The sequence below is a fragment of the Babylonia areolata genome, chromosome 10 (genome assembly GCF_041734735.1).
Source record: "Babylonia areolata isolate BAREFJ2019XMU chromosome 10, ASM4173473v1, whole genome shotgun sequence".
Classification (NCBI taxonomy): Eukaryota; Metazoa; Mollusca; class Gastropoda; order Neogastropoda; family Buccinidae; genus Babylonia; species Babylonia areolata.
Window position 1 is genome coordinate 15,122,139 of NC_134885.1, and position 26,451 is coordinate 15,148,589.

At 38.4% G+C, this 26,451-nt stretch overlaps 1 protein-coding gene across 1 annotated transcript in view; it reads left to right on the plus strand.

Moving 5' to 3' along the window:
* Nucleotides 1-248: 248 nt before the first annotated feature.
* The window catches only part of LOC143286820 (uncharacterized), a 96,978-nt gene continuing 70,775 nt past the window's right edge, over nucleotides 249-26,451 (plus strand). Inside the window, 4 exon segments of the mRNA XM_076594627.1 lie at nucleotides 249-466; nucleotides 8,281-8,601; nucleotides 9,829-11,267; nucleotides 23,288-23,391. Of these exon segments, the coding sequence (XP_076450742.1) occupies nucleotides 263-466; nucleotides 8,281-8,601; nucleotides 9,829-11,267; nucleotides 23,288-23,391 (2,068 nt within the window). The 5' untranslated portion in view covers nucleotides 249-262.

The following is a 26,451-nucleotide window of genomic DNA, read 5'->3' on the forward strand; positions in this document are numbered from 1 at the left end:
TTTCATTCATTCATTCTTTTTTTTTTCTTCTTTTATTTTGCGGGGTGGTGGTGGGGGCGGGGGGCGGGAGGGGGGGTGTCTAAAATCACACAATATGACAATGTGAAAAGACGTCGAACACACACACACATACACACACACACTGAACACAGTCTAATATCACTACGTCTAATATCACTGATAGTGAAAAGACGCTAAACAAAAGAACGAACTGAACACAGTAAGAGTTGTCGTTCGTTGTCGGGGCTTCGAGCCTCTGGAAATGGCTGATGATAGCACTGAACAGAAGATAATTGAATACCTCAAACAGTGCCAGGAAAGGAGCGCAACGATATCAGACTTATTTGATGCCATTTCTGTCCACAAGAATTTGTTGCGCACACATCTGCGTAAACTGAAACGGAACAAACTAGTGTATGAAAACAGACAGTCGACGCCACCAACATGGAGTCTTAATCATGCACAGGTAAAGGGCGTGAATTTCGACTCTTGATTCTCGAAAATAACGTGCATGGTGCACGCTTAGTCTTTCTTTCTGTTTCATCAAGTCAGCGACAGTCGTGGCAGTTCAGTGACTCATCTTTTTTCAGTAACCCGATTTAGTGCCTCAGTCACAATGTCATTTGTTGCTGACTTGTAAGTCGATCGGTTTCAGAACGATTTTTCACCTATTACTTTCGTTTTCGGTAAGGGTTTTCCAGTTCCACGGTCTGTTTGAATCACAACCGTTAGCTTGGTATTGTTGGCATTATGGTCTTTGAAAACGATGGGAGTGGGCTTCGTGTGCCATCCAGTCCGAAATCAGGCAATGTGCAAAAAACCACTGACTGGTTGTCGAACACAGTTCAAGCTGAGGATTTCTTGTTCATTGACACTTCCTCGTCCGCTCCTATGAGTTCGGTTCACGTAAAATTAGAAAAGCGTAACTTATTATGTGCTGTTCTGAAAAGTAAGCAATGCTTGCTCAATAACTGGACGGTGGGAATGCTTGTTCAGCAAGCTGTCTTGTTCTTTATCAGCACATCTTTGTGCATGCATGTGTGTTTTGGAACAACTCCGACTCCTAGTCTCAGTGGGTTTTTTCTTGTGCACAGCTTTGTAAACAGTAAGTTTGTAATTTGCAGATTTGTAAAGGAGAATTGTACATGTTGGCAGACAGTGAACTTTTTATATTTGTTATAATTCTTTTTAAAGAGTTCTAAGTGAATAACAGTTCATAATATTTGTTTTGTTTTTAAAGACAGTTCTAAGTGGATAACATTTATAATTCACAAAATAAAGTGTGAAAAATCAAGGTGTACTTTGGCTGTTCAATATCTTGTTCTTTTCATGGGAATTTTAGCGCTTCTTAATTGTTTCCAAAGAGTGCAAAGTGGTGCATGTGGGACTTATTAAACAGCCCAATCTTTCAAAGGAGTTTAGCTTTTGGAAGACAAAAATATTTTTTGTTGATTTTTGAAGTATTCTCTTGTGTCATTACAATCATTAAGTCACCGTGATTACTTCTCAGCGGGAGTTAAGATTTCCATTATTGCACCTTGTCACTTTTGTATACCTGGCATTAGCATTTTCAGGTTTATCAGGTAAGGTAATTATTGCTGATTACTGTTGATTTAGATTGGAATTCTGCTTGTTCATTTTACTTGTTAGGTTAAGATAGTTGACTACAAATCCCTACTTGCTTTTTCATTTGTAAATCACGAAACGATTGTTGTGAATCACCATCACAGAAACTCAGCCATCATAGAAACTCCTCCAGAGGAAGGTGGCAGAATGGTTAAGATGCTCATCTGTCAATGTAATGTCCTTGAAGATCTGGGTTCAAATCCTGGTCAAGCCCTTTCACCCAAGTTTGATGGGAAAATCCGTTTCAAGTCATTCACATGAGACAATACACCAAGATCCCATGTGCAGCATGCACTTGGCACACAGAAAAAGAACCCATGACAACAAGGGTGTTATCCTCTGGCAAATTCTTTGGAAGAAATCTACTCTGATACTTTAGGTACACAAATACATATATATGTGTGTGTGTGTGTGTATGCACTCAGAGTCTATGTGTGTTGTGCTGCTGATTAGGCATCTGTCTAACAGATGTGGTGTAGCATATTGGATTTGCCTGAATGAAGTGATGCCTCCTTGACAAACTGAAACAAAAACACCGCCAAGAATGCCACAGCGAAAGCAGGACAGACCAGGAAAATAGTGGATCAGTGTGCACCATAAATCTGTTTATGGTATGACAATGCTCTAGAAAATGTTTCATTGTGTGGCTCTGCAAAAAATATAGAAAACCAGGCAGAAATGAAGTTACAACAAGAATGGAAAGTGATACTTGACATTGTACTGAAAATACTTGATAGTGTAAGAGTTAGAATGCACAATCATGAGGCCAAACACACAGCCGACAGTGCAGAGTCCTTTGAAAAGAAAATTGAGGACACTCTAACAAAAAGAACACAGAGAAAAAAGGAAAAAGAAAATTGAATAAGGTTGTAGCAAACTTGCCAGAAAGTGACAAGGAAAGCAGGAAACAGGACAGGGATAGAGTCAGACAACTGGGAAGAACGTTGTTGATGATGTGGACAGAGATGAGGTTGAAAACCCAGTCAGACTTGGCCCTTTTAAAACTGCTACAAATGCAAGACCACAACTGCTGAGACTACTGTTAGAACTTAGGTCCAAAACAGCCTATATCATGCTGGTGCCGTTTCTGTGCTGTGAATTTGGAATTCCAGCTTTAAGTTACTGATGATAAATTGATATCAGACATTAAACACGTGGACCCGCTAAGAAAGAGCAACCATGACATTTTGGTATTTGACTTATCTGTGTCAGGAGTAAAGACTTTACATAAAATAAGATATAAGTTGACTTCAGTAAAGGAAATAATGACTTGGTGAGGGAAAAAACATCATTCAGCTTGACTTCTCTGTGCTGGAGAATCAAGACTGTGCAAACATGGTCCACAATACAAAATCTTGTATTGGAAAGCATGGAGGTGTGCATACCATCAATCTCAGTCAAAGCAAACAAATTTAACCCTTTAAGGGAAGTGACTAAAAGTATGAAAAAGGAACAAATAGTACAACATATTTTTTACAAACAAAAGGACATGACTTTCTGAAACATAACAACCACAAAACAGAAAGAAAAAGCATGGATTAGCTTATATGAAATACAAGAAAATGAGAAATAATGTAAAAAGCAAAGAAAACCAATGAGAAGTGCATTGCAAACAGCTGCAAGACAAATCCAGAGTACCTCTGGAAATATGTTGAAGAAAAAACAGAACGCAATACAGGCATTAGTGTACTACAAAAAGATAGTGGTTTTTCCACTTCTGATAAAGAAAAAACTGAGACTTTAGATGTATTAGTTCTTTGCTACTGTCTTCACCGGTGAAGTTCATCAGTACTGACAGAGAACTCAGTGTTTCATGATGTGTCAGTTTCAGAGATAGGGTTACTTCCATAGCTGTTGAAAAAAGGCTGAGGGAACTTGATGCCTGAAAGACCCAAGAGACCAGATCAGTTGCCACCAAGATTTGTTGCTAAGAGTATATTAAAAAAGCCAGCTAGAGAATTGTCAAACCCACTGACATTACTGTACAATCGGTCATTAGAATCTTAAGTTGTTCCTAAGGATTGGAAACAAAAAGTGATGTTAAAGCAATTTTTAAGAAAGGATTCAGAACTGTGCCAGGAAACTATGGACCAGTCAGTCTAACTTGCATTAAATGCAAGATTCCAGTATCCTTTGTAAGAGATGCCATTGTTTCACACATGGATACTAATAATTTGTATTCTAAGCGCCAGTATGGTTTTAAAAGCAAAAGGTCTCGTGTCTTGTAGCATTTTTAGGCGATGGAAGATGACAAAGTTACTTAACGATGGTGATCCAGTAGATATGATTTATTTAGATTTTCGTAAAGCTTTTGACAGTGGACTACATGAAAGGCTGAGGATTAGAATCTAATGCTGTTTTATGGTGTAGTCTGTTGCATACACTAATGGACAAGAGACTTTTTGACAGGAAAAACTCAGAAGGTCAGAGTGAGTTGTGATGAGTACTCCTCAGAGTCAGAAGCTGATGTTTATAGTAATTTCACTCGGAAGTGTTCTGTGATCAATACTCTTTAGACAAACTGTGTGCTTGGACAGAGAAATGGAATCTGTATTTTAATGTTGACAAACAAAACATTCTCTATGCAACTAAATAATGCTACAAACCAGTAAAATCATGTGAAAACGAAAATTACCTTGGAGTCACCATTGATAGAAGTCGTTTGTTTTGTGTGCACATTCAGAACAGCGTAAATAAAGCAAACCTAATGATAAGAATAATTAAAAGAACTTTTACTTATCTTGACCATGTTATTTTTGTAAAACTATACAAAAGAATACCTTGGAGTCACTATTGATAGAAGTCGTTTGTTTGACCTGCACATTCAGAACAGCATAAATAAAGCAAACCTAATGATTAGAATAATTAAATGAACTTTTACTTATCTTGACCATGTTATTTTTGTAAAACTATACAAAGCTGCAGTGCAACCTCACTTGAAGTATGGATGCACAGTGTGGTGCCTTAATCTGAAGCGCTAATCTAGTGCAGTTGAGAGGATGCAGAGAAGAGCCACAATGCATTTACAAGAATCTAGGCACATAATTTATAATGATCAATTAACTTATTTGAAATAATTTTAGCTCAGCCCATTCAATTCAGGGCAGTTTACAGCCTCAGCAGGCTTCCATGCCATATTGATGAGGAAAAAACGCAGAAAATGTACTGTTTTTCCTCCAGATTACATGCGTACACATCTAGAAATACTGTAGAATTTAGTTCCCTTTCCTTATGATTTATGCATAATTATCTAGGAACATGAAAACTGTTAAATGAGACAAATTTTAATGCCAGAGCAATGCTCGGGCTCTGGGGTGAATGAGTTGAGGGTAGAAGGAAACATAATGATCTTACTGAGACATACATTTTATAACGGTGTGTCTTGGGATCAGTTCTTTTCTGAACCTCAGTACAGTTCAACAAGAAATGATGAAGGAAAGATGTTTGTACAACACTGAAATACTAATAGTTGAGAGAAAGTTTTGCTTCATTACTAATGTAAGAAATGACTGCCACCTTGTCTAAAACAGCCACCATCTACTAAGTCCGTCAGGAATCGACTGAATAATTCCATAGAATTCTCAACTATATTTGGAAAGTTTTATTTTTAAATAAACTTGATAATGAAGCATTGAACCTTGACCAAAATTTCTGCTAAAATATGTTACAAAGCAAAGAAGACACAGTTTAAAAGCTTCAGAGTTTGCCTTGTCCCTGTCTGACTACTACTCCTCCTACTCCTCCTCCTACTCCTCCTACTACTACTCTTATCACAGGGCGGCTGGAGTGTTAAACATCTGTTCCATGGGTCTGTAGTTCCAACCCTGGCACCGCATGGTGGGTTATGGGTGGAAATATTTCAAGATGCCCACATCAACATATGTGAGGACCTTCTTGTGCGTAACCACAGTTCATATGTACGTGGGAACGATATGGATCAAATATGTGACAGATCCCTTGCAGTTTGATGTCAGTATGCTGTTGTAAAAACTCAGCATGCATCCACCCCCAAAATAAAGTATGGCTGCCTAAATTGTGTGGTAGAATTAGTCATGCATGCAGAAACCATTATCAAGCTGAACTGTGCACCAGTGGCGGTCAGTCTTTATTTCTTTCTCTGATCATGTCTGTGACCTTGGCTTTTTCCTCAATAAAGTTCTTTCCATGCAGTATCACATCAGCAAAACCTGTCAAGCAGCCTACTTTGAACTCAGACGAATCAACTCCATATGCCACTACCTCACACTCGATGCAACCAAAACGCTAGTTAGTTCATGCATACTCTCTAGATTAGACTGTTGCAACTCTCTTTTCATCGGTTGTCCACAAACACTCTTCAGACCACTACAGCAGGTACAAAATTCCGCCAACAAACTGATTTATAAAGCAAAAAGATCCGCATACTGCACACCCCTTCTAAAAGAGTTGCACTGGTTACCCATACAGCAAAGATCAAATACAAAGCTGCCTGTCTCTTCTACCATGTCATATCTGGAACTGCACCCCGATACCTCTCTGACATCTTTCAGATCTATGTACCTTCCTGTTCTCGTCACTCTGCTGCCAGTGTTAGAACCCTCTGCATCCGAAAATACAAAAGAGAACAGCATGGTGGTCGAGCCTGTTCATCTACTGTTCAAATATGGAACCCTTTGCCTCACCATGTCCGTCACAGCCCCTCACTGCCTACCTTTAAATCTAACCTCAAGACTTTACTCTTCCAGCAGCATTTCCTCTAGACCCTCTCTCATACATGAAAGTAGTTAATTCATTGTGTAGGTATATTTGTAATGCTGTATTGTGTGTATGTCAAATGGATGCATGCATGCATGCATGTATGTATGTTTGTATTGTACATACAAATTTGTATGCACATATATATGTTTATTGTGCATGATTGTGAGTTGAGGACTGAGTGTATTTCGTATGCGTGTTTGTGTGGGTTGTAAAGTGTTCTGTGCAATGAGGAAAGTGCTGATAAATGTCCAGTTATTATTATTGATATTATCATCATTATTTACTGTTTTATTCACTTTAAAAGAATTAGATTGTATTTTATTATGATATGCTATAAACATATAACAGATACTTTTTAGGAGGGAGGGAGAGGTCCTTGTGTGGCCTTACGATGGTTGAGGCTCTCAAGTACTGGGTCTTTGCATTGGTCAGGCTTTTTTCATTTTTATAATTTTTTATTTTATTTTAGCAGATGCCTGCTGAGTATGGATCAGACTGCTTTAATGCCTCTTTGGAACTGAAACCGACACTTTGAAAATGACCAATAAAAGACTCAAGGAGTGGAATCATGTAAATACACTAGTACTACATGAACTTTTCAGTGAGGGTCATTCTGCTTGTAGATTTTTCCTATTTAGGGAAAGCACCTCTTGCAATACTTCTAGCACTAGTAGCAATGTGACTGGACCTTATGCTAGTAATTATGTCAGAATTGCTGTTACAGTTGATGACATCCAGAAACTTTGCTTTATATTCCACTATCTGATATTGAAGTCAGTTGTTCAGGGCTTGGCAAATCCAAAATTTTCTGTCCATCCTCTCTACCCACCTTTAAAACCCTTTGTCTGTGAAAGGCTCATTAAAATTCTATATCCCGAAAATAACAATTACTTTTTTTAATTGCAAGCTGTCTTTACTCTGTTTCTCACTCATAGCACTCCATCCTATCTTTGTGATCTCCTCCAGGTACATGCATGTCCTGACATGATTTTCACTCTGCTGCTCACTTGATTTTTTCTAAAATTTTGTGCTTCAGGGCAACCAACCAATGTTTTTCTTTTTTTCCTTCTTTTTTTTTTCTTTTTATAAATCCTTATACATTTTGCAAATTCTAGCCGGACCAGAATTCCTCTGTCATTCATGTGTTTGACACTATGTCACTGTCATTTTTAACAACTGCTTTCACAACAGTTCTTTTCGCTGCACTGACATCTCAAGCCTTGACTGATTTTTATCTTTTTCTTTTCTTTTTTTTTTAATTCATTTTTAAATCACATATGAGAAGAAAAAATAAACAGACAATACAGATCAACTGGGTAATTCATAAAGCAAGAGCAGTGTAATTCTTCAGTGCACATACAAGAGTGACAAGGTATTAAGCACACATACATTTCCTTTGGATAACTTTTATTAAAGTAATGCAGAAAAAAAGGGAATTCATGAGTCATGTACAACATGTCTTGGCATGGATACCATTTGCTATGAAATTCAAATTGTTTTGAGTCTAAGAAATGTTTATGCTTTTTCTGTTTTTACTAATATATTTATTATTCAGGTCATTCTGAAAATTATTTACATTTAGTTGTGTTTTATGAATTTAATTTCTATTCATAAACAAAATATCTGGCTTCTTTCATTGTTTTCACCATGTTTATTTACTTTCCTGTTTTGTCCATGGTGTGTGTGTGTGTGCGTGTGTGTGTGTGTGTGTGTGTGTGTGTGTGTGCGCGTGTGAGTGAGTGCGTACACATTTGTGTACTATATGTATGTCTTTGTCTTTCATACATGCTTCTGGGATTTATTGTAAATGCTCAGTGTATTGATAAAGGACACTAAATGGCCATTGATACCATAATTTTCTGCCAAACTATGTTTTATTATTCCTTGCCCTTATCATAACATTACTGACTTGTGCAGGCAAATATACCACTGGCCCCGTTAACAGCATCAGACTCAGATTTAAATCTGAAGGAAAGGATTGTGAAATACTTCAGCCAGCAGAAAGTGCCCAGGACTGCCCTTGAAGTGGCCAAAAGCCTGGGTCAGCGCAGCAAAAAAGTTGTCAACCCCATTCTGTACCGCCTGGAAAAGGACCAGGTCTTAGTGTCAGACTCAACTCGGGGTCAGAAACCATTGTGGCATTTGTTTGAGAAAGCAAGCACTATGGCAGAACTGTTCAGAGATACCAGCCAGGACCGTGACGCACCAGGGGCATTCAGTCCTGATAAGAGTAATAGGGTAAGTGTATCATTTTTGACTCACTTGTGTAAACAAAGTGAGTCTATGTTTTAACCCGGTGTTCGGTTGTCTGTGTGTGTCTGTGTGTCCGTGGTAAACTTTAACATTGACATTTTCTCTGCAAATACTTTGTCAGTTGACACCAAATTAGGCATAAAAATAGGAAAAATTCAGTTCTTTCCAGTCATCTTGTTTAAAACAATATTGCACCTCTGGGATGGGCACAAAACAACAACAAAAAAAAAAAAAAAATGAAGCCTAATTATATGCAAACTGCATTTACTGTTATATTTATATTTTTTGTATTCTCGAAACTTGGCACTTTGATCTGATATTCTGACCCAACAACAAGAGCAGTCATTATTATCATTTTTTGTTCAAACAGGAACTTCTTTTGCTAAGCATGGAAGTTTTATTTATTTTGCAAACGTTTTGGTGCAGATAGTAAAAAAGGGAAATTACTCTGTAATTAATGCTAGGGGAGTTAATTTGCTTTAAACTGATCTTTCTCATCTCAAACATTACATTTTGAAATTATACTCAATACATAAAAAGCTTGGATTTTTTTAAAAAGTGTATCACAAGTGAGTCTTGAAGGCCTTGCCTCTCTTGTTTTTTGTACTTTGGGGTGTGAGGGGGATTGAAATTTTACTTTTTGTGTTACCATCTTGTGAAAAGTAGCAGAGTAGGTATCCAATGGTTTCTTGTTTTTTTTCTGAAGAGGTTCATGGAGGGGTTGGGGGGTTTACAATATGGCAGACAGCACAGCTTAACAAGTATGTGAGATGTATTGTAGTTCTGTTGTCTACTGGAGGATTCAAGATTAAATCATTCTATTGTCCATTAAAAAAGAAATGTTTAAATTGGAAAGTTTAAAATAAAAGTCTGCTGCAATATGCTGGGTGGGGTCATACCATCAGAGCCACCCCCACCACTTTCATTATGATTTATGCTAAGTCATGGACAGCAGTTTTGTTGCTACAGTACGAGTCTTAAGACTCTCTTTATGTTCTACTTAACTAATGTTTACACTGCCCTGGCTGCCTGGTGACAGAAATAAATGAACAGTTCTTTGTAAACACTGTGGAGAAAAGTGAAGCAGAACTGACACACTTACTTAGAAATGGAGATGGGCGCCTCTTTCTTTCTTTACCTTTTTATTTCCTGACTGTATTTACTTGATTATTTGTTTTTTGTTTTTTTTATATATATATCTTTGTCCTGTAGGCAGCTGGTTTGCTCTCAGAGAGACAACATTATCGGCTTCAGCATCGAAGCCACGGTAAACCCTATGACACTGCAGATGTTGGTCAGCGCCATAGGAACCTGTCGGGGTCAGTGCAGAGGACAGCATCTACCCACATCCTACCCTGTCAGGACCCCATTAAACAGTCCAACTCTGGCATCATGACTGACAGTGGGGACTGTGACAGTGTCAGGTTCACTGGGGAAGGCATGACTGTGACACTGTCTGCTGATGGCAAAGACAGAGAGGTGGCAGTGGTGTCATCCGATGAGAAACGCAGCTGTCACTCACTGGGTGATCACACACAGGACACAGTGTATGAGGAGTTTACAAACAGCACACCTATGGAGAAAAAACAGTCTTATGGAGGTCACACTTGGGAGTACACTTTCCCTGAGCAGGTGAAGGTTGATGAAGACATTTGTACAAGTGATGATGATAAGTCTGATGATGATGACAGTGGCCAGGAGTTTGAACCTCGCGAAATGACCCAGCGCTTTCAGGAGATGATGGGCAACTTGGAATTCTCAGAAATGACATTTGTTGAAGAGGTGGACATGGCAGATGAGGATATGATTCGTCCCGATGCTATCGTTCTGCTCCAGCTCAGTTTAGAACCTAACCAGACAGCCTCCACCCATCAGCTTGTGCAGGCTTTACATAAGACAGAGGAGGAGATCCTCTATGTGTTGGAGTCCTGTGGGGACATGGTGTCTATGTCTAATGGTGTGTGGAGTTTAACAGACTCGGGTGCTGCCTGGGTGAGGGAGAAACAAAATGCTTTTCCATCCCTTGTTCAGCAAATCAGTACTTATAATGATTCTTCAACCCATGCACAGCGTACCCTTGTCTATTCATCCCCAAAAGGCCTGCCCCTGTTTCCTCAACAGCTTATTGAAACTGATCCCACATTTTACAAACAGCCTCACATAGGGTCTGATAGATCTGTAGGCTGTGAGTCCCCTTTTAAACCTTTGGCAGGGAGAGGCAGAGATATTGGTGGTGCTGGCTCTGCAAGAAACAAGGTTGGTGGGTGTGCTGAGGCGGGAGTTGGTCAAACAACCAGCCAGCCTCTTCAGTCCCTGTTCACCTCACCACCAACCCTTGTATCCACCCCATTACCAACATCATCAATATTGGTGAACTCTGCCGCCAACAGCACTCAGCAGATCCATATGTCTGAGCAGAGAGCGATAGGCAGAGCGACAGCAATAACATGTGTGGATCTCCAGCAGAGGAGGCAAACAGCAGAGGAGAGGTCACACAGACACAGTGCCCTGCAGTCTCTGAATCATTCAGACTCCCAGACCCCAGGTCAGCTCAAGTCCCAGGGTCAGGGCTCCTCCATGTCCTCTATTACTCCTTCCCTGCAGAGGTTTGCTGAGGAAGGGCTGATGGTTGTGGCACCATCAGGAGCAAGGTGGGTCACACTGTTTCATGTCATAGGGGCTTCTTTTTGACTCGTATATGATAAGTCTTCCTGTAGGTGTAGTAGTCACACCTTCAAAGATATATATATATATATATATATATATATATATATATATCAAGGTGTGACGATATGTATGTATATATATATGTGTGTGTGTGACTGTGTGTGTGTGTGTGTGTGCACATATACAATACTGGAAACACTTTTCGGACACAAGGGTAAAAAATCAAAATTATTGTAAAAACCACACAAAACATATTTTGAAGAATTAAGATACACTTTTAATAAAAAGTAAAAAAAGGAACAGGGATATTTAAACTGACTTCAGTAAAAATCAGCAAACTGTCGACCAAGGTGAATGACGTCTTGTGTGTTACATAGTTTCCACTAGGCACTGCTTTTTAATGAAAATAACATGGCCTTATGCAAAGGTGGCTGCCATCAATAGAGACACTTAAGGTGATGTGTCCTATATTGAACCTGTGAAGAAAAATTATTCATGCTTTGAATACAAGCTCATGTGTACGTGGACACCAGAACTCAGCAACAATGTGGCTTAAAAAAAATTTCACAAACGATGGAAAAGCTGTGACATGGACATGTCTTGATTTGTTTTGGGTATTAAAAGCTTTCTTTTCAAGATAATGATTAGCATTTTGGTACAGTCATGTTTTTGTAATTCAGAAATGTGTGCTTTACGTGGAATCCAAGTATTGAATAATATTGTATTCCATCAACTGATCAAGCAATGCTGGAATAAATCATTGTTTTGACATTTAAATGCTGAAATTTATTAGTTTGCAACGAGTCTTCACTAACAGTTGTTTTCAAACACTTAATTATATTTTGTAAGACTTACAGTGCAGGCCAGTTTCCTTCCACAAGTGCCTCCAATAAGTTTGCTGGATTATTAGCAATTTAGTCATGTTGGCTGGACTCCAGATTTCTTGAATATACAATTCAGTTTGTTGGATGTCACACAGTGATGTGGCAAGTGGCAATGCACTTATTTAATCCATCATTTCAATCAGTTCAATCTCAGGTTGCTTGAATAGATATGGAAGAAAAATGAATCAATCAACTCTTGCTGGGATTCCTTCCATAGCTGCGTTTTCACACCTTGATGTGCTTTTAACACACTAAAAACATAGTGCCCATGTTTGTTAACGGTTGATGTCATCAGTGTCTGAAATTAGTATAAAGCAGAGGTATCCAACCCTGTCTTGCAAAAGCTTTACCAGCAGCTGACTGTGGAATCCGCAACACACGCACACACACACACACACACACACACACACACACACACACACCTCTAAATGCTTGGATTGATATGTCATATGATAAGGTAAAATAAAAGATTCACTGTTTGGGAAAAGTGTTGCATGTGAGAGGTCATACTTGTCAATAAAAGTGAGTTCATACTGTCCATGTGATGCTGCAAACTGCTGGATAGTCTCCAATATCAGATCAATGTTGGCACAAAATTTACACAAGCATTCTTCTTCTGTTGGAGCTCATAGCATGACATCTGTTGGACGCATACTTGCAAACAGTGCACGTGAGAGGAGAGGTCTTTGAATGTCCGGATTTTCTTCAATGAAGACGTTAAATGCAGATTTGCTCAACCTTTCCTTTACTTTTCTGCTAATCAGACCTTTCTTGGTTTTCTTTATTCCTCTTGCATCTGGTAGTGATCTAGATAATTCAGGTCACCTGTGAATTTATCAGTCCTCTGTTGGATGTCTCCACCAAAGGCATCCTACTTTTTCTTTCTGGTGTTAAGTTGAGAAAGGTCAAACACTTCACTGGCTCTTTTCAACTGTTTGATCCCAAGGTCAGTTTCCTTCTGTGTCTCCAAGAGTATCTTCCAGCAACAAATGCAAGATTTTTTTTCTTAGGGTTTTCTTTACCTTTTTACTTATTGATGGCATCCACCTTAGTTCTGAAGTCCAGTTTTCTTTTTTAATGTGGGCTGACTGCCATGTAGTCCCTCAGTTACTGTTGGAGTTAGATCTTCTTGTGGTTTTTTGTTGTTGTTTTTTGTTGTTGTTGTTGTTGTGTTTTTACCATCCATTCCAACACCTCAGCTTTTCTGCTGCTGTCCTTTTGCATGATTTGCTACAACTTTTCTCAGTGTTAGTGAACTGCATGTTTGCTCTGATGTTGAACTGGATGGAGTGGATAATTGATAAAGTTCATCAGGGGCTGTTGGCATTGTTCCTTTTCTTTGGACTGCACTCTTTTGTTTTGTTGGCTATTGGCCTGCTTGCTTTGCTGCTTTCTTTTCATATTTCCCTCTTTCTGGATGCATTCTTTTCTTCTCTTTCTTCTTTTGTTTCAGTTTCTGCCTGTCTTAATTTTTGCTGTCTCAGTTGTTTTTTTTCTTCAAAGTTTCCTCCTTATCTCTTGCAAGAACAGGCTTTGGTGTTGTTATTGACTCACTTGTGTAAACAAAGTGAGTATGTTTTAACCCGGTGTTCAGTTGTCTGTGTGTGTGTCTGTGTGTCCGTGTGTCCGTGGTAAACTTTAACATTGACATTTTCTCTGCAACTACTTATTATTAGCACAGCTTGCAAAATTGTGAAAATCCACTGACTGGGACTTTCTTTACTGGACAAAGTTTTCAACTCCTTTTTGACTCACTTGTGTAAACAAAGTGAGTCTATGTTTTAACCCGGTGTTCGGTTGTCTGTGTGTGTGTGTGTGTGTGTGTGTCCATGGTAAAAACAATAAAACAATATTGCACCTCTGGGATGGGCACACAAAAAAAAAAAGAAAAAAAAAAGAAGCCTAATTTTTTGCAAACTGTAAACAAGTGAGTCTATGTTTTAATCCGGTGTTCGGTTGTCTGTGTGTGTGTGTCTGTGTGTGTGTGTCTGTGTGTCCGTGGTAAACTTTAACATTGACATTTTCTCTGCAACTACTTTGTCAGTTGACACCAAATTTGGCATAAAGATAGGAAAAATTCAGTTCTATCCAGTCATCTTGTTTAAAACAATATTGCACCTCTGGGATGGGCACAAAAAAATAAAAAATGAAGCCTAATTATATGCAAACTGCATTTACTGTTATATTTATATTTTTTGTATTCTCTAAACTTGGCACTTTGATCTGATATTCTGACCCAACAACAAGAGCTAGAGCAGTCATTATTATCATTTTTTGTTCAAACAGGAACTTCTTTTGCTAAGCATGGAAGTTTTATTTATTTTGCAAACGTTTTGGTGCAGATAGTAAAAAAGGGAAATTACTCTGTAATGCTAGGGGGGTTAATTTGCTTTAAACTGATCTTTCTCATCTTAAACATTACATTTTGAAACAAGAGAGGCAAGGCCTTCAAGACTCACTTGTGATGCACTTTTTAAAAAACATCCAAGCTTTTTATGTATTGAGTATAATTTCAAAATGTAATGTTTAAGATGAGAAAGATCAGTTTAAAGCAAACTAAGTCCCACAGCAGAGTAATTTCCCTTGTTTTACTGTCTGCACCAAAACGTTTGCAATAAACAAAACTTCCATGCTTAGCAAAAGAAGTTCCTGTTTGAACAAAAAATGATAATAATGACAGATCTTTTGTTGGGTTGAATATCAGATCAAAGTGCCAAGTTTAGAGAATATAAAAAAATATAAATATAACAGTAAATGCATTATACTCAATACATAAAAAGCTTGGATTTTTTTAAAAGTGTATCACAAGTGAGTCTTGAAGGCTTTGCCTCTCTTGTTTATTTTGCAAACGTTTTTGGTGCAGATAGTAAAAAAGGGAAATTACTCTAATTAATGCTAGGGGAGTTAATTTGCTTTAAACTGATCATTCTCATCTCAAAACATTACATTTTGAAATTATACTCAATACATAAAAAGCTTGGATTTAAAAAAAAAAAAAGTGTTTCACAAGTGAATCTTGAAGGCTTTGCCTCTCTTGTTGACTCACTTGTGTAAACAAAGTGAGTCTATGTTTTAACCTGGTGTTCGGTTGTGTATGTGTCTGTGTGTCCGTGGTAAACTTTAACATTGACATTTTCTCTGCAACTACTTTGTCAGTTGACACCAAATTTGGCATAAAAATAGGAAAAATTCAGTTCTTTCGAGTCATCTTGTTTAAAACAATATTGCACCTCTGGGATGGGCACAAAAAAAAAAAAAAAAAAAAAAATGAAGCCTAATTATATGCAAACTGCATTTACTGTTATATTTATATTTTTTGTATTCTCTAAACTTGGCACTTTGATCTGATATTCTGACCCAACAACAAGAGCAGTCATTATCATTTTTTGTTCAAACAGGAACTACTTTTGCTAAGCATGGAAGTTGTATTTATTTTGCAAACGTTTTGGTGCAGATAGTAAAAAAGGGAAATTACTCTGTAATTAATGCTAGGGGAGTTAATTTGCTTTAAACTGATCTTTCTCATCTTAAACATTACATTTTGAAATTATACTCAAAACATAAAAAAGCTTGGATTTTTTTTTTTAAGTGTATCACAAGTGAGTCTTGAAGGCTTTGCCTCTCTTGTTGACTCACTTGTGGAAACAAAGTGAGTCTATGTTTTAAACCAGTGTTCGGTTGTCTGCGTGTGTGTGTGTGTGTGTCTGTGTGTCCTTGTGTCCGTGGTAAACTTTAACATTGACATTTTCTCTGCAACTACTTTGTCAGCTGACACCAAATTTGGCATAAAAATAGGAAAAATTCAGTTCTTTCCAGTCATCTTGTTTAAAACAATATTGCACCTCTGGGATGGGCACAAAAAAAATAAAAAATGAAGCCTAATTATATGCAAACTGCATTTACTGTTATATTTATATTTTTTGTATTCTCAAAACTTGGCACTTTGATCTGATATTCTGACCCAACAACTAGAGCAGTCATTATTATCATTTTTTGTTCAAACAGGAACTTCTTTTGCTAAGCATGGAAGTTTTATTTATTTTGCAAACGTTTTGGTGCAGATAGTAAAAAAGGGAAATTACTCTGTAATTAATGCTAGGGGAGTTAATTTGCTTTAAACTGATCTTTCTCATCTTAAACATTACATTTTGAAATTATACTCAATACATAAAAAGCTTGGATTTTTAAAAAAAAAAGTGTATCACAAGTGAGTCTTGAAGGCTTTGCCTCTCTTGTTTTTCTTTGTTCCATCTGTTATGCATGGCATCTTAGCACCCTCAGCCTAGTCTTCTCTCTGTAAGCCACTTTCTTTTCTTCATATAAATTTACCTTGACTTGCTACAAGCATTTTCATAGGGCCAAAATGCTTTGTCTTGTTCTAGGTCCTCTTTCAATGTTTCTGTAATCCCTGCTTCCATCCATATAGATGTTTGCCCCTTTCTTGAAGAGATGAAGAAATGTATTTTTTTCTCAATTCTGGAAATTCACATGGATTTCTACTATATTAGTGAAGATAATATTTTTTGTGCAACAAAAAAGTCTATTTCCACCTCCACAGAATGGCATCCATAAAGAAACCCCCCCCCAAAATACAGCTGGAAATAGCATGCCTATTGTCAGATTATACATGTAGAAAAAAATCAAAACAGGCCATAAGTTTATAAGAAAACATACATATAACAACAAATAACAATTTGTGTAGACATGTATATAAGTGAATATAATATTCAATAACTGTGCCAACAATCCAAATGTGGGTACAGTCAACATAAAAAGTCATTCATGTCCTCAGACACTGAACAGGCAAGTTTTTTGACAGCTTCAAGCTTTCCCCAGTTTGAGGGTGAAGTTATTTGATGACACTCCCTCCCTCCAGGTTGCTCCAGGGCTGAATGATGTGTCTGCTGTACATGAGCCTTGCCTCCTCTTCAAACAAGTCAACCATCTGTTTCAGTGACAAAGAGGTTCTAACAGCACATGTTTCATGTCCAGTGCACTTTCAACCCTGTGTTTCATGAAAATTGTGGAGCATTGGCAGTTGTCTATTTCCCACAGTATGCATTGAAATTACATTATCTGAAGTCCAGCTGGCACATCCACTTCCACACCCAATGGCTGGTATTTGACCTCTCATCTTACATCACTCCTTTCCCTCTCCTCCCCTTCTTTCAATGCTCGCTGCAGGTATTCTGTAAGTCATAGTCACCTGCTCAAAAATGCTGTCTGGTTGGATCGACAGTCAACAGACTGAATAGCATCAAATGGGCTGTCAGTTTCATAACTGTCATTTTCATTCACCTTTGTGTACAAACTAATCAACAGACAATGGAGATCCTTTTCCATCATTATAGCTGTCCATAATTATTAGCACAGCTTGCAAAATTGTGAAAATCCACTGACTGGGACTACTTTCTTTACTGGACAAAGTTTTCAACTCCTTTTTGACTCACTTGTGTAAACAAAGTGAGTCTTATGTTTTAACCCGGTGTTCGGTTGTCTGTGTGTGTGTGTGTGTCTGTGTGTCCGTGGTAAACTTTAACATTGACATTTTCTCTGCAAATACTTTGTCAGTTGACACCAAATTAGGCATAAAAATAGGAAAAATTCAGTTCTTTCCAGTCATCTTGTTTAAAACAATATTGCACCTCTGGGATGGACACACACACACACAAAAAAAATAATGAAGCCTAATTATATGCAGACTGCATTTACTGTTATATTTATATTTTTTGTATTCTCTAAACTTGGCACTTTGATCTGATATTCTGACCCAACAACAAGAGCAGTCATTATTATCATTTTTTGTTCAAACAGGAACTTCTTTTACTGAGCATGGAAGTTTTATTTATTTTGCAAACGTTTTGGTGCAGATAGTAAAAAAGGGAAATTACTCTGTAATTAATGCTAGGGGAGTTAATTTGCTTTAAACTGATCTTTCTCATCTTAAACATTACATTTTGAAATTATACTCAATACATAAAAAGCTTGGATTTTTTTTAAAGTGTATCACAAGTGAGTCTTGAAGGCCTTGCCTCTCTTGTTTTGCATATGATGCTACCCCTTCTCCATTCATGTTCCACATGGTATAGTTAGGAAATCATTATCGAAAAGAAAGGGTTCATCTACCTGATGTATGTTCATTTCAATAGTATTTTTCTAATCCAAACACATCAAACTAAATGTTCAGAGTCTGTTTATGTGCATTGAACCAAACTCCAATGAAGGAAAAATTAGAACATATGCAAGGACGTAAGTAGACATCTTTATAAGTTAAAGGCACAATGGCAGCAACACTTTTTGCAGGACATCAGCTGATGTCTTATTGGCACTTAACTGGTTGAACTAATGAAACCTAAACCTAAACCTGCATGTCAGTTTGTGTTTAAAATGGTATGAAATATGATTTGATGTACTACAAATGATACAGGAATGAAAAACAATAAATAGATAATATGAGAAAGCTGCAAATAGCAAAAACATTTAAAAGGCTGCATTCAGTTTCATGTGCCAGAGGATATGAGGGTGGCATTAAAGGCTGAAGTACTAGGCCAGATGTTTTTAGGGTGACATTTTGTTGCCTTAGGTGAAATTTATAAATATGTATGTCTTTGACCTATTGTTAATGATACATGTCATTATCTTAGTTCTAGTTCACCATTGATGCTACCAAGTATCAGTGTCAGCTTGCTTGATGAAAAATAATGACCATCCAAGGCAAGGACTCCTTGTTCTCTGAATGTGCACAGGTGTGTGTGTGTGTGTGTGTGTGTGTGTGTGTGTGTGTGTGTGTGTGTGTGTGTGTGTGTCATATATTGCTTGTTATGTGTGTAAATATCATATGGATATATAGCAGTACAATATTTTGGTATTCTCATCTGTTGTAGCATTGATGATAGACAATACACCACATACAAAATAATATATCATACTCTCCTATTGAAGCTCTATATTATATGTGAGGAATTTGAGAGTGAAAAGGAAAAGGAGACAGCCATTTTCAAAAGAGGTTCTGTGTGTGTGTGTGTGTGTGTGTGTGTGTGTGTGTATGTGTACACACATGCAAATTACTAAAGAGTGTGCTAATGCTGCGGCAATCAGAATGTACAGAAGTGTTTTCAAAATTTAATGTAGATGAAGATGTGGTTCTAGTTGCGGCATACATTGTTCCCGAGGGAGGTCCACTATGTGCTGAAACAGATTTTAATAAGAATATAAATTGATTCTAAAAGAATGTCTGTTGAATATGATGCAAGAAGAAGATGTGTACATGATTGTGTGTGGTGATTTGAATGCAAGGACAGGTTGTGAGCAGTCAAGTATTGAAGACATGGTGAACTATGATTCTTCTTCTTTGCTCATGGGCTGCAACTCCCATGTTCACTTGTATGTACATGAGGGGGCTTTTACATGTATAATCGTTTGTACCCTGCCAGTTAGGCAGCCATACTCCATCTTTGGGGGTGTGCATGCTGTGTATGTTCTTGTTTCCATAACCCACCGAACGCTGACATTGATTACAGGATCTTTAACATGCGTATTTGATCTTCTGCTTGCGTATACACACGAAGGGGATTCAGGCACAAGTAGGTCTGCACATACGTTGACCTGGGAGATTGGAAAAATCTAAGTACACAGCGCAAAGCAGAACTTCCGAACCAAATGATACACTATCAAATTTAAAGAATACAGCACTTTGGAAAAGGCTACAATTCACAATGTGGTATTTAACACAAGGTCAACTTTACACTTATATCTCTCTTCTTCGCATAATGTTACAGTACAAAACAGTTTCTCATCAGAACTAGAACACCACCAGATTTGTGCTTGTATTTATCTTTCTTCTTGTAAAAAGCTGTTTAGCCATTAACCTGCACACTATCAGTATCAGCAAGTGTTTGTATGTACATTGCATGGAGCAGCTGCATGTATGATCCAAACAGTTGGAAAAGGAATGAAAGAATCTAATGAATGGTTTGATGAAGAGTGTAAAAAAACAGAAAAGAGTAGTAAAGAGTCTTCTTAGGACAATAGGATTTTCCAGAGGTGTAAACCTGAAACAAATAAGATAGACCGCATGGAGAGATATGTAAAAGATAGAAAAGCTGTGGAGAAGGTGCTGAGGAGCAGCCTGTGTCCGGAACTGAGGACTGGAGTGAAACGGACTCTTGGACATGAGTATTCCCGTTATGTGTTGTGTGTTGTTGCCCTTCAACCATATTTAGTATGTGTGTGTGAGTGAATGAGTGAATTTTCTTTTCTTTTTTTTTTTTTTTTAAATATAAATATTTGCAAAGATATCCGTCTCCTGTGTGATTCTTTTTTATGTACGTGCACATGGCTGACTGAGAGGAGTGATATGTGAAATTTTCTATCTATATCTAAAAGGGTATGAATGGATGTCTTTACAACAATGCAGTGAAATAAAATGCACAACAGTGGCTTCACTGACATGGAGCTGCAAATCAAAATCTGCTGCACCACACTGGTTAACCAGTAGAGTGCCTATGAGACCTAATGTCCTTCAAAAAGTGTTGCCATAGTGCCTATAAGACGTCCACTGATGTCCTGCATATGTTTCGATTTTTCCTTCATCTGAGTTTGGTTCATTTCACATAAACAGACTCTGAACGGTTAGTTTGATGTGTCTGGATTATAAAAATGCTATTTAAGTCAACATACATCAGGTAGAAGACCCCTTTCTTCTTGATAATAATTTGCTAACTGACCACGTGATATGCACGTGGAAAAGGGGGTTGCTATCATGTGCAAACAAATGCATTGAAAACTGTGTCCAGTAAAGCAAATAGTCACAATCAGCAGATTTACACAATTCTGAAAGCTCTGCTTGTGGTTATGGACAGATTTCGTGATGGAGACGGATCTCTCTTCAGACTCTTTTCTGACGATTGGTTTGAAAACGAAGGTGATTGACGACGACAGTTATGAAACTAACAGACCATTTGATTGTAATTCAGTCCGTCAGTCCAGTCAGACAGCATTTTTGAACAAGTGGCTATGACTGACAGAATATGTGCAGCGAGTGTTGGAAGAGGGGAGGAGAGGGAGAGGAGTGATGTAAGGCTATAGGTTGAATCCCAGCCAGAAGTCATGAAGGAGGTGTGGCTATTGGGAATGAGTGTTCTCACATTTCAATGCAGACTGTAGGAAATCGACAACCGCCAATGCTCCACCATTTTCATGAAATGCAGGATTGTACCTGCACTGGACGTGAGACACCTGCTTTTTGTTTGTAATGCTTTTTTTTCGCTGAATATTGATGGTTGACATGTTTGAAGAGGTGGCAAGCTGGATGCACAGCAGACACTTTAATCAGCCCACATGCAATTTGAAAGGAGTGAATGTCATCAAAGAACTTCACCATTTCACTTGCGAAAGCTCTTAGCAGTCAAAAAGCTTGCCAGGTCAGTTTCTGAGACTGTGATTGACCTTTTACATTGACAAAACCCACCTTTGTCATTGTTGGGACAGTGATTTACTTACATGTCTGCATGAGCTGTGATTTGTTTTTATAAACTTATATCCTGTTTTAATTTCTTCTACAGGTGTAATCTGACAATAGACATGCTATGTCTAGCTGTATTTTGTTTTTTCTTTATGGATGTCATTATGAAGAGGTGGAAATAGACTTTTGTTGCACAAAAATTATCATCTTGAATTTACATGCCTGAACAATTATCTACAATCAACCTAATTGGGAATAAAAGCCCAGAAGCAGAATCTACACTCATTCCCGTCTTCATTTTACATTTGGTATCAACGGCACTGTTCTAAACTGGTTCAAATCTTATCTCACTGATCGATTCCAGTCTGTCATTGTTGATCATTTCCAATCTGAACCCGTTAAAATCGAACATGGAGTCCCACAGGGATCTGTTTTAGGCCCAGTGCTCTTCACACTGTACACTGCTCCTCTCGCTGAAATTATCAACCGCCATAATATCAGTCATCATTCTTATGCTGATGACACTCAACTCCAGAAGAGTGATACCCCTGAAAAATTGTTGTCGCTCTTGCAAGAAACATCCAACTGCTTCCTGGACATTCAAAACTGGATGACTCAAAATAAGTTACAATTGAATGCAGACAAAACTGAAGCAATGATCATAGGAACTAAACAAAAACTGTCTTCCATCACAATTGACACAATCAAACTTGGCAGTACATCCATCCCTCTTTCCACGTCAGTCAGGGACCTCAGTGTTGTCCTTGACAATACAAAATGCAAAAATTTATCAGTCAGACATGTCAGTCCTGCGACTGTCAACTGCGGCACATCAGTGCCGTCCGGAAATATCTCTCCACTGACGCAACATCTAGACTTGTTTCTGTCATTCTCTCTCACCTTGACTACTGTAACTCGCTATTGTCTGGTCTGCCTGCTTCATCCATTCAGTCCCTTCAGCGCATTCAAAACTCTGCTGCCCGACTCGTCCTCAGAAAGAAAAGATCTGAGTACATCACTCCTCTTTTGCAACATCTCCACTGGCTCTCTGTCTCACACCGAATAAAGTACAAGATCAGCACTCTATCTTATAGATGCATTCACAAAACTGCCCCTTCCTATCTCTGCGGCTGCCTTCACCTCTGCACTCCTCGCTCACTACAATCGGCTTCGGATCCACTCTGTTTACACATACCCAGATTCAAACACTCGACTGTTGGCCGCTGTTCTTTCTCTGTCCCTGGACCTTGCGATTGGAATGAACTTCCTCTTTCGCTTTGTCAAGTCTCCACACTCAGCTCTTTCAAGTCTGGCCTTAAAACCCACCTCTTCCCAAAATAGCCTCCCTTGCCTGCCCTTCCTTGTCTTTAGTTTCTGCAGTTTTAGAGTTATGCATGCGTGTGAATGACTGGTGCGAAAGCGCTTTGATTTTTCTCTGCGCAAGATCCAGCGCTATATAAATACCATTATTATTATTATTATTATTATTTTCCTTCTCAAAAACGTTTACTTTCTTTCTGTATCATCCACAGCTTTTGTCTAGAATTTTTTGTGATTTATTACCTCTGAATCCGCAATATTCCCTGGCACGGGGAGAGTACCTTTTTACAAAATTCTCTGGCACTCAACAGGTTAATGACATGGAACCTTGTTACAGGATGATGCCAGTGGGTCCAGGATTTTGCAGTCTACCTATGGTACAGTCGGTCGATTCCCTTGAGCAACAGATGGGCAGCACAGACCAAGCAGTAAACTCACTGGGTAAGTTGAAACGGTAGCTACAAAGGTATACTGAAGAAAGGCTTTTCTGTAATCTTTTTTTCATTGTCTTATTGGTTTTTGCGCTGGTTGAGGAAGCTTGTTGGAAAGTTAGATGGGTGATATTTCTTCATCATGATGGAATCTGAATGTTTCAAACAAAGAAACTACTATAAGTATTGTGTTTGTTAGCATACTGTTCTTAGCACACTGAATGATGTATTTTTTTCTTGATTGCATCGATAATCTGCTCCAGTGACAGGAAATCACAAATCTCATCTTTTTGATACTTTATTTGTTTTGGTTTCACTGATTTCAATTTGTTTCAAGGAGATGTCTGAGCATGTGGACAGATCCAGAAATGCTAAACCACATCTGCTTAAAATAAGAAGAAAAAAAAGAGCAGATGCCTGATCTCCGCATAACCTAATGCGCTGATCAGGCCTTGAGAGACTATCACTATATGTGAGTGTGTGTGTGATATTAAAAACGACCCAGATTGAAATAAAGACATAAAGAAAATGGGCCACATTCAGTGAACCGGTGTGCACCCACACATGCGCACAAACTGACATGAGCTCATGAATGCACACACACAAACACAGGCACACACACACACACACAGCATTAACACTGTGGCCACCGTTGTCGCCTTTCAGCACCCATTAGAGAGACCGCTGATGTCGCCAAAAAGCGACTGGATCAGGGTAGGTCATACACAAACCTACCACTCATTTTGAGGAGGTTTGAAAGGCCATATTTTGTGCATGTGACTAGTGGATTCCCCTTCTATTGATTGACGCCATCTTTTCAGTACTTCTGCAAGTTTTTGAGTGAATTTATTATATCAGTATATTATCCGCAACTTTGATCTTTTCATTTTCCAAAATGGCTGCAACGCCACTTCACAACTGAGCAAGTTATTGAGCAAATGAGACTGCAGCCAGGCCAGCAAAATGAAGATTCAGGTGAAGAATTCTCGCATGATGATGGAGGGGGAGGGGGATAGTGATGGTGACTGGGCACCGAGCCAAGAACCAAGTTGCGAGCGTACAGGGCGTGGCCAGATGAGTGGAGCACATGTTCCTGCTTTGGCCACCACATCAGCAGCTGTGAGTGACCATGATAGTGAAGGGAAAGAGAGTGTTGCTCAAGTCACAGCATCTGTGTCACGTTGGAGACCAACAACACAGCATGGCCGTGGGTCAAGCTTGACTACACGCCAACAACCAGGAGGGGGCGTGGTGGAACAGCTGTGCCAAGCCCTGATTTGTTTCAGTGGGTGTGTTTACCACATGGATGATCCCTACTGTCCTGCAGAATGGCTTCCAAATTTTACTAAGAAAACGGGTAAGAGCTCTGTGTGTGTGTGTGTGTGTGTGTGTGTGTGTGCTGCCACATGTATGTCACTGAGTGTGTGTGTGTGACTAAGATTAGGTTGCACTTATTTTATATATGGACAGATCAGAGGTGCACTGTTCATTCACTAGTAGCACATATAAAATTATGTGTGCATTGTATCAGACAAGTGTAAGACATTGAAGAGAAAGAGCAGTATGTTTATTTACCATACAAATATTTCTTTTTTTGTTGTTGTGAAGATTATGGAGATACACTGTGTAAAACAATGCATGTGTAAAAATCTGTTTTTGCTATTTGTGCACTTGTTTATGAGAATATCTTTTATTTGCAGTATTTATCATTAGCTGATAATAAATCAGCAGTTATATCATTATTACTGATTGTTGTTTTTTTTTTGGGGGGGGTTGTGGTTTTTTGGGGGGTTTTTTTGTTGTTGTTTTTTGCTCATGTCTTTCAGGTGTCCTTGTCAACACTGACAACTTCTATCCAGTGGACTTCTTTATGCTTTTCTTTCCAGAATCAGCATTCCAACTCATGGCTGACCAGTCTAATCTGTATGCAGAGGGGCTGCTGTCAGGCATCACTGAACTCGGTCAACATTCAAAGCTGAATGCTGCCAAAGACACCTCTGTCCCTGAGATGAAAGCATACACAGCACTTCAGATCGCGATGGGGCTGTGTTGTAAGCCTGAAATCGAGGACAACTGGTGGACACACTGGCTGCTCAACCTGCCATTTGGAACCATAATGTGCAGGAAGCCAATGTGTCCCACTCTGTGCTTTGAACTGTATCATACTGTGGAGGACTACAGGAAAGCAGCAGCAACCAAAATTCATGGTCTCCAACAGTGAACAGTTCAGACCCGTGTACATATTTGTATACATATTTTACCTCCATTCATTTATTTTCTGACTTTAGTAGAATTTCAGTTTCATCAGATATTTGTAAAGTGTTTTTATAGTTCCACCACAGTAAGATATTTCAAGTGAGGACACTGTGAAACCTTCAAGTGAAGTGACAGAAATCATCATTTTTCTACAAAAACGCAAGTTCATTTTGTGTTTCCCATGGATTATATTCTGGATTACACCATTACATGGGAAATATAATGACTACCAAGTTAAACCGATCTCTCAGTCAAAGTAGGCTACTCACTTGCATAGCTTTCGTTGGCGATCCGGCCGGCTTCTTCAGCGCAACTGCTGAGTAGAGAAATATAGTTGTACTGAAGACTTCAACTGGTGAGTTTAGTTTATTTTCAACTGCATTGCAGTGATGTTTGTGTTGTACCTGTCTTTGTTTATGTCTGTAATGTGTCGAAGTACGAAATTTGTATTGGAAAAAAAACAACATAATAATTAACACAAAAATCAAAATATTTCACTTTTACCAACATCATTTATTGCTCCAAAACACAAAAATTCAAACAAAAAAACAGGAAGTAATTTGGTTCAAAAACAATAATGTTATAGTAATTTGAAATTGGTAGGTGTAATTTCTTGCTCTTTCTTGAAAATCAGCTGGTGCCAGGGAGTGTTGCACTCCAACCTTGCTGGCAGTGAAAGGGTTAAGTGTCACTTTGCAAGATAACGCCTGTGCATATTCACACAGAGCACTCACATCTATAATTGTATACACATGCACATACAAACACATACCCATGCGCATACACACACTCTCTCACTCTCTTTGTCTCTCTC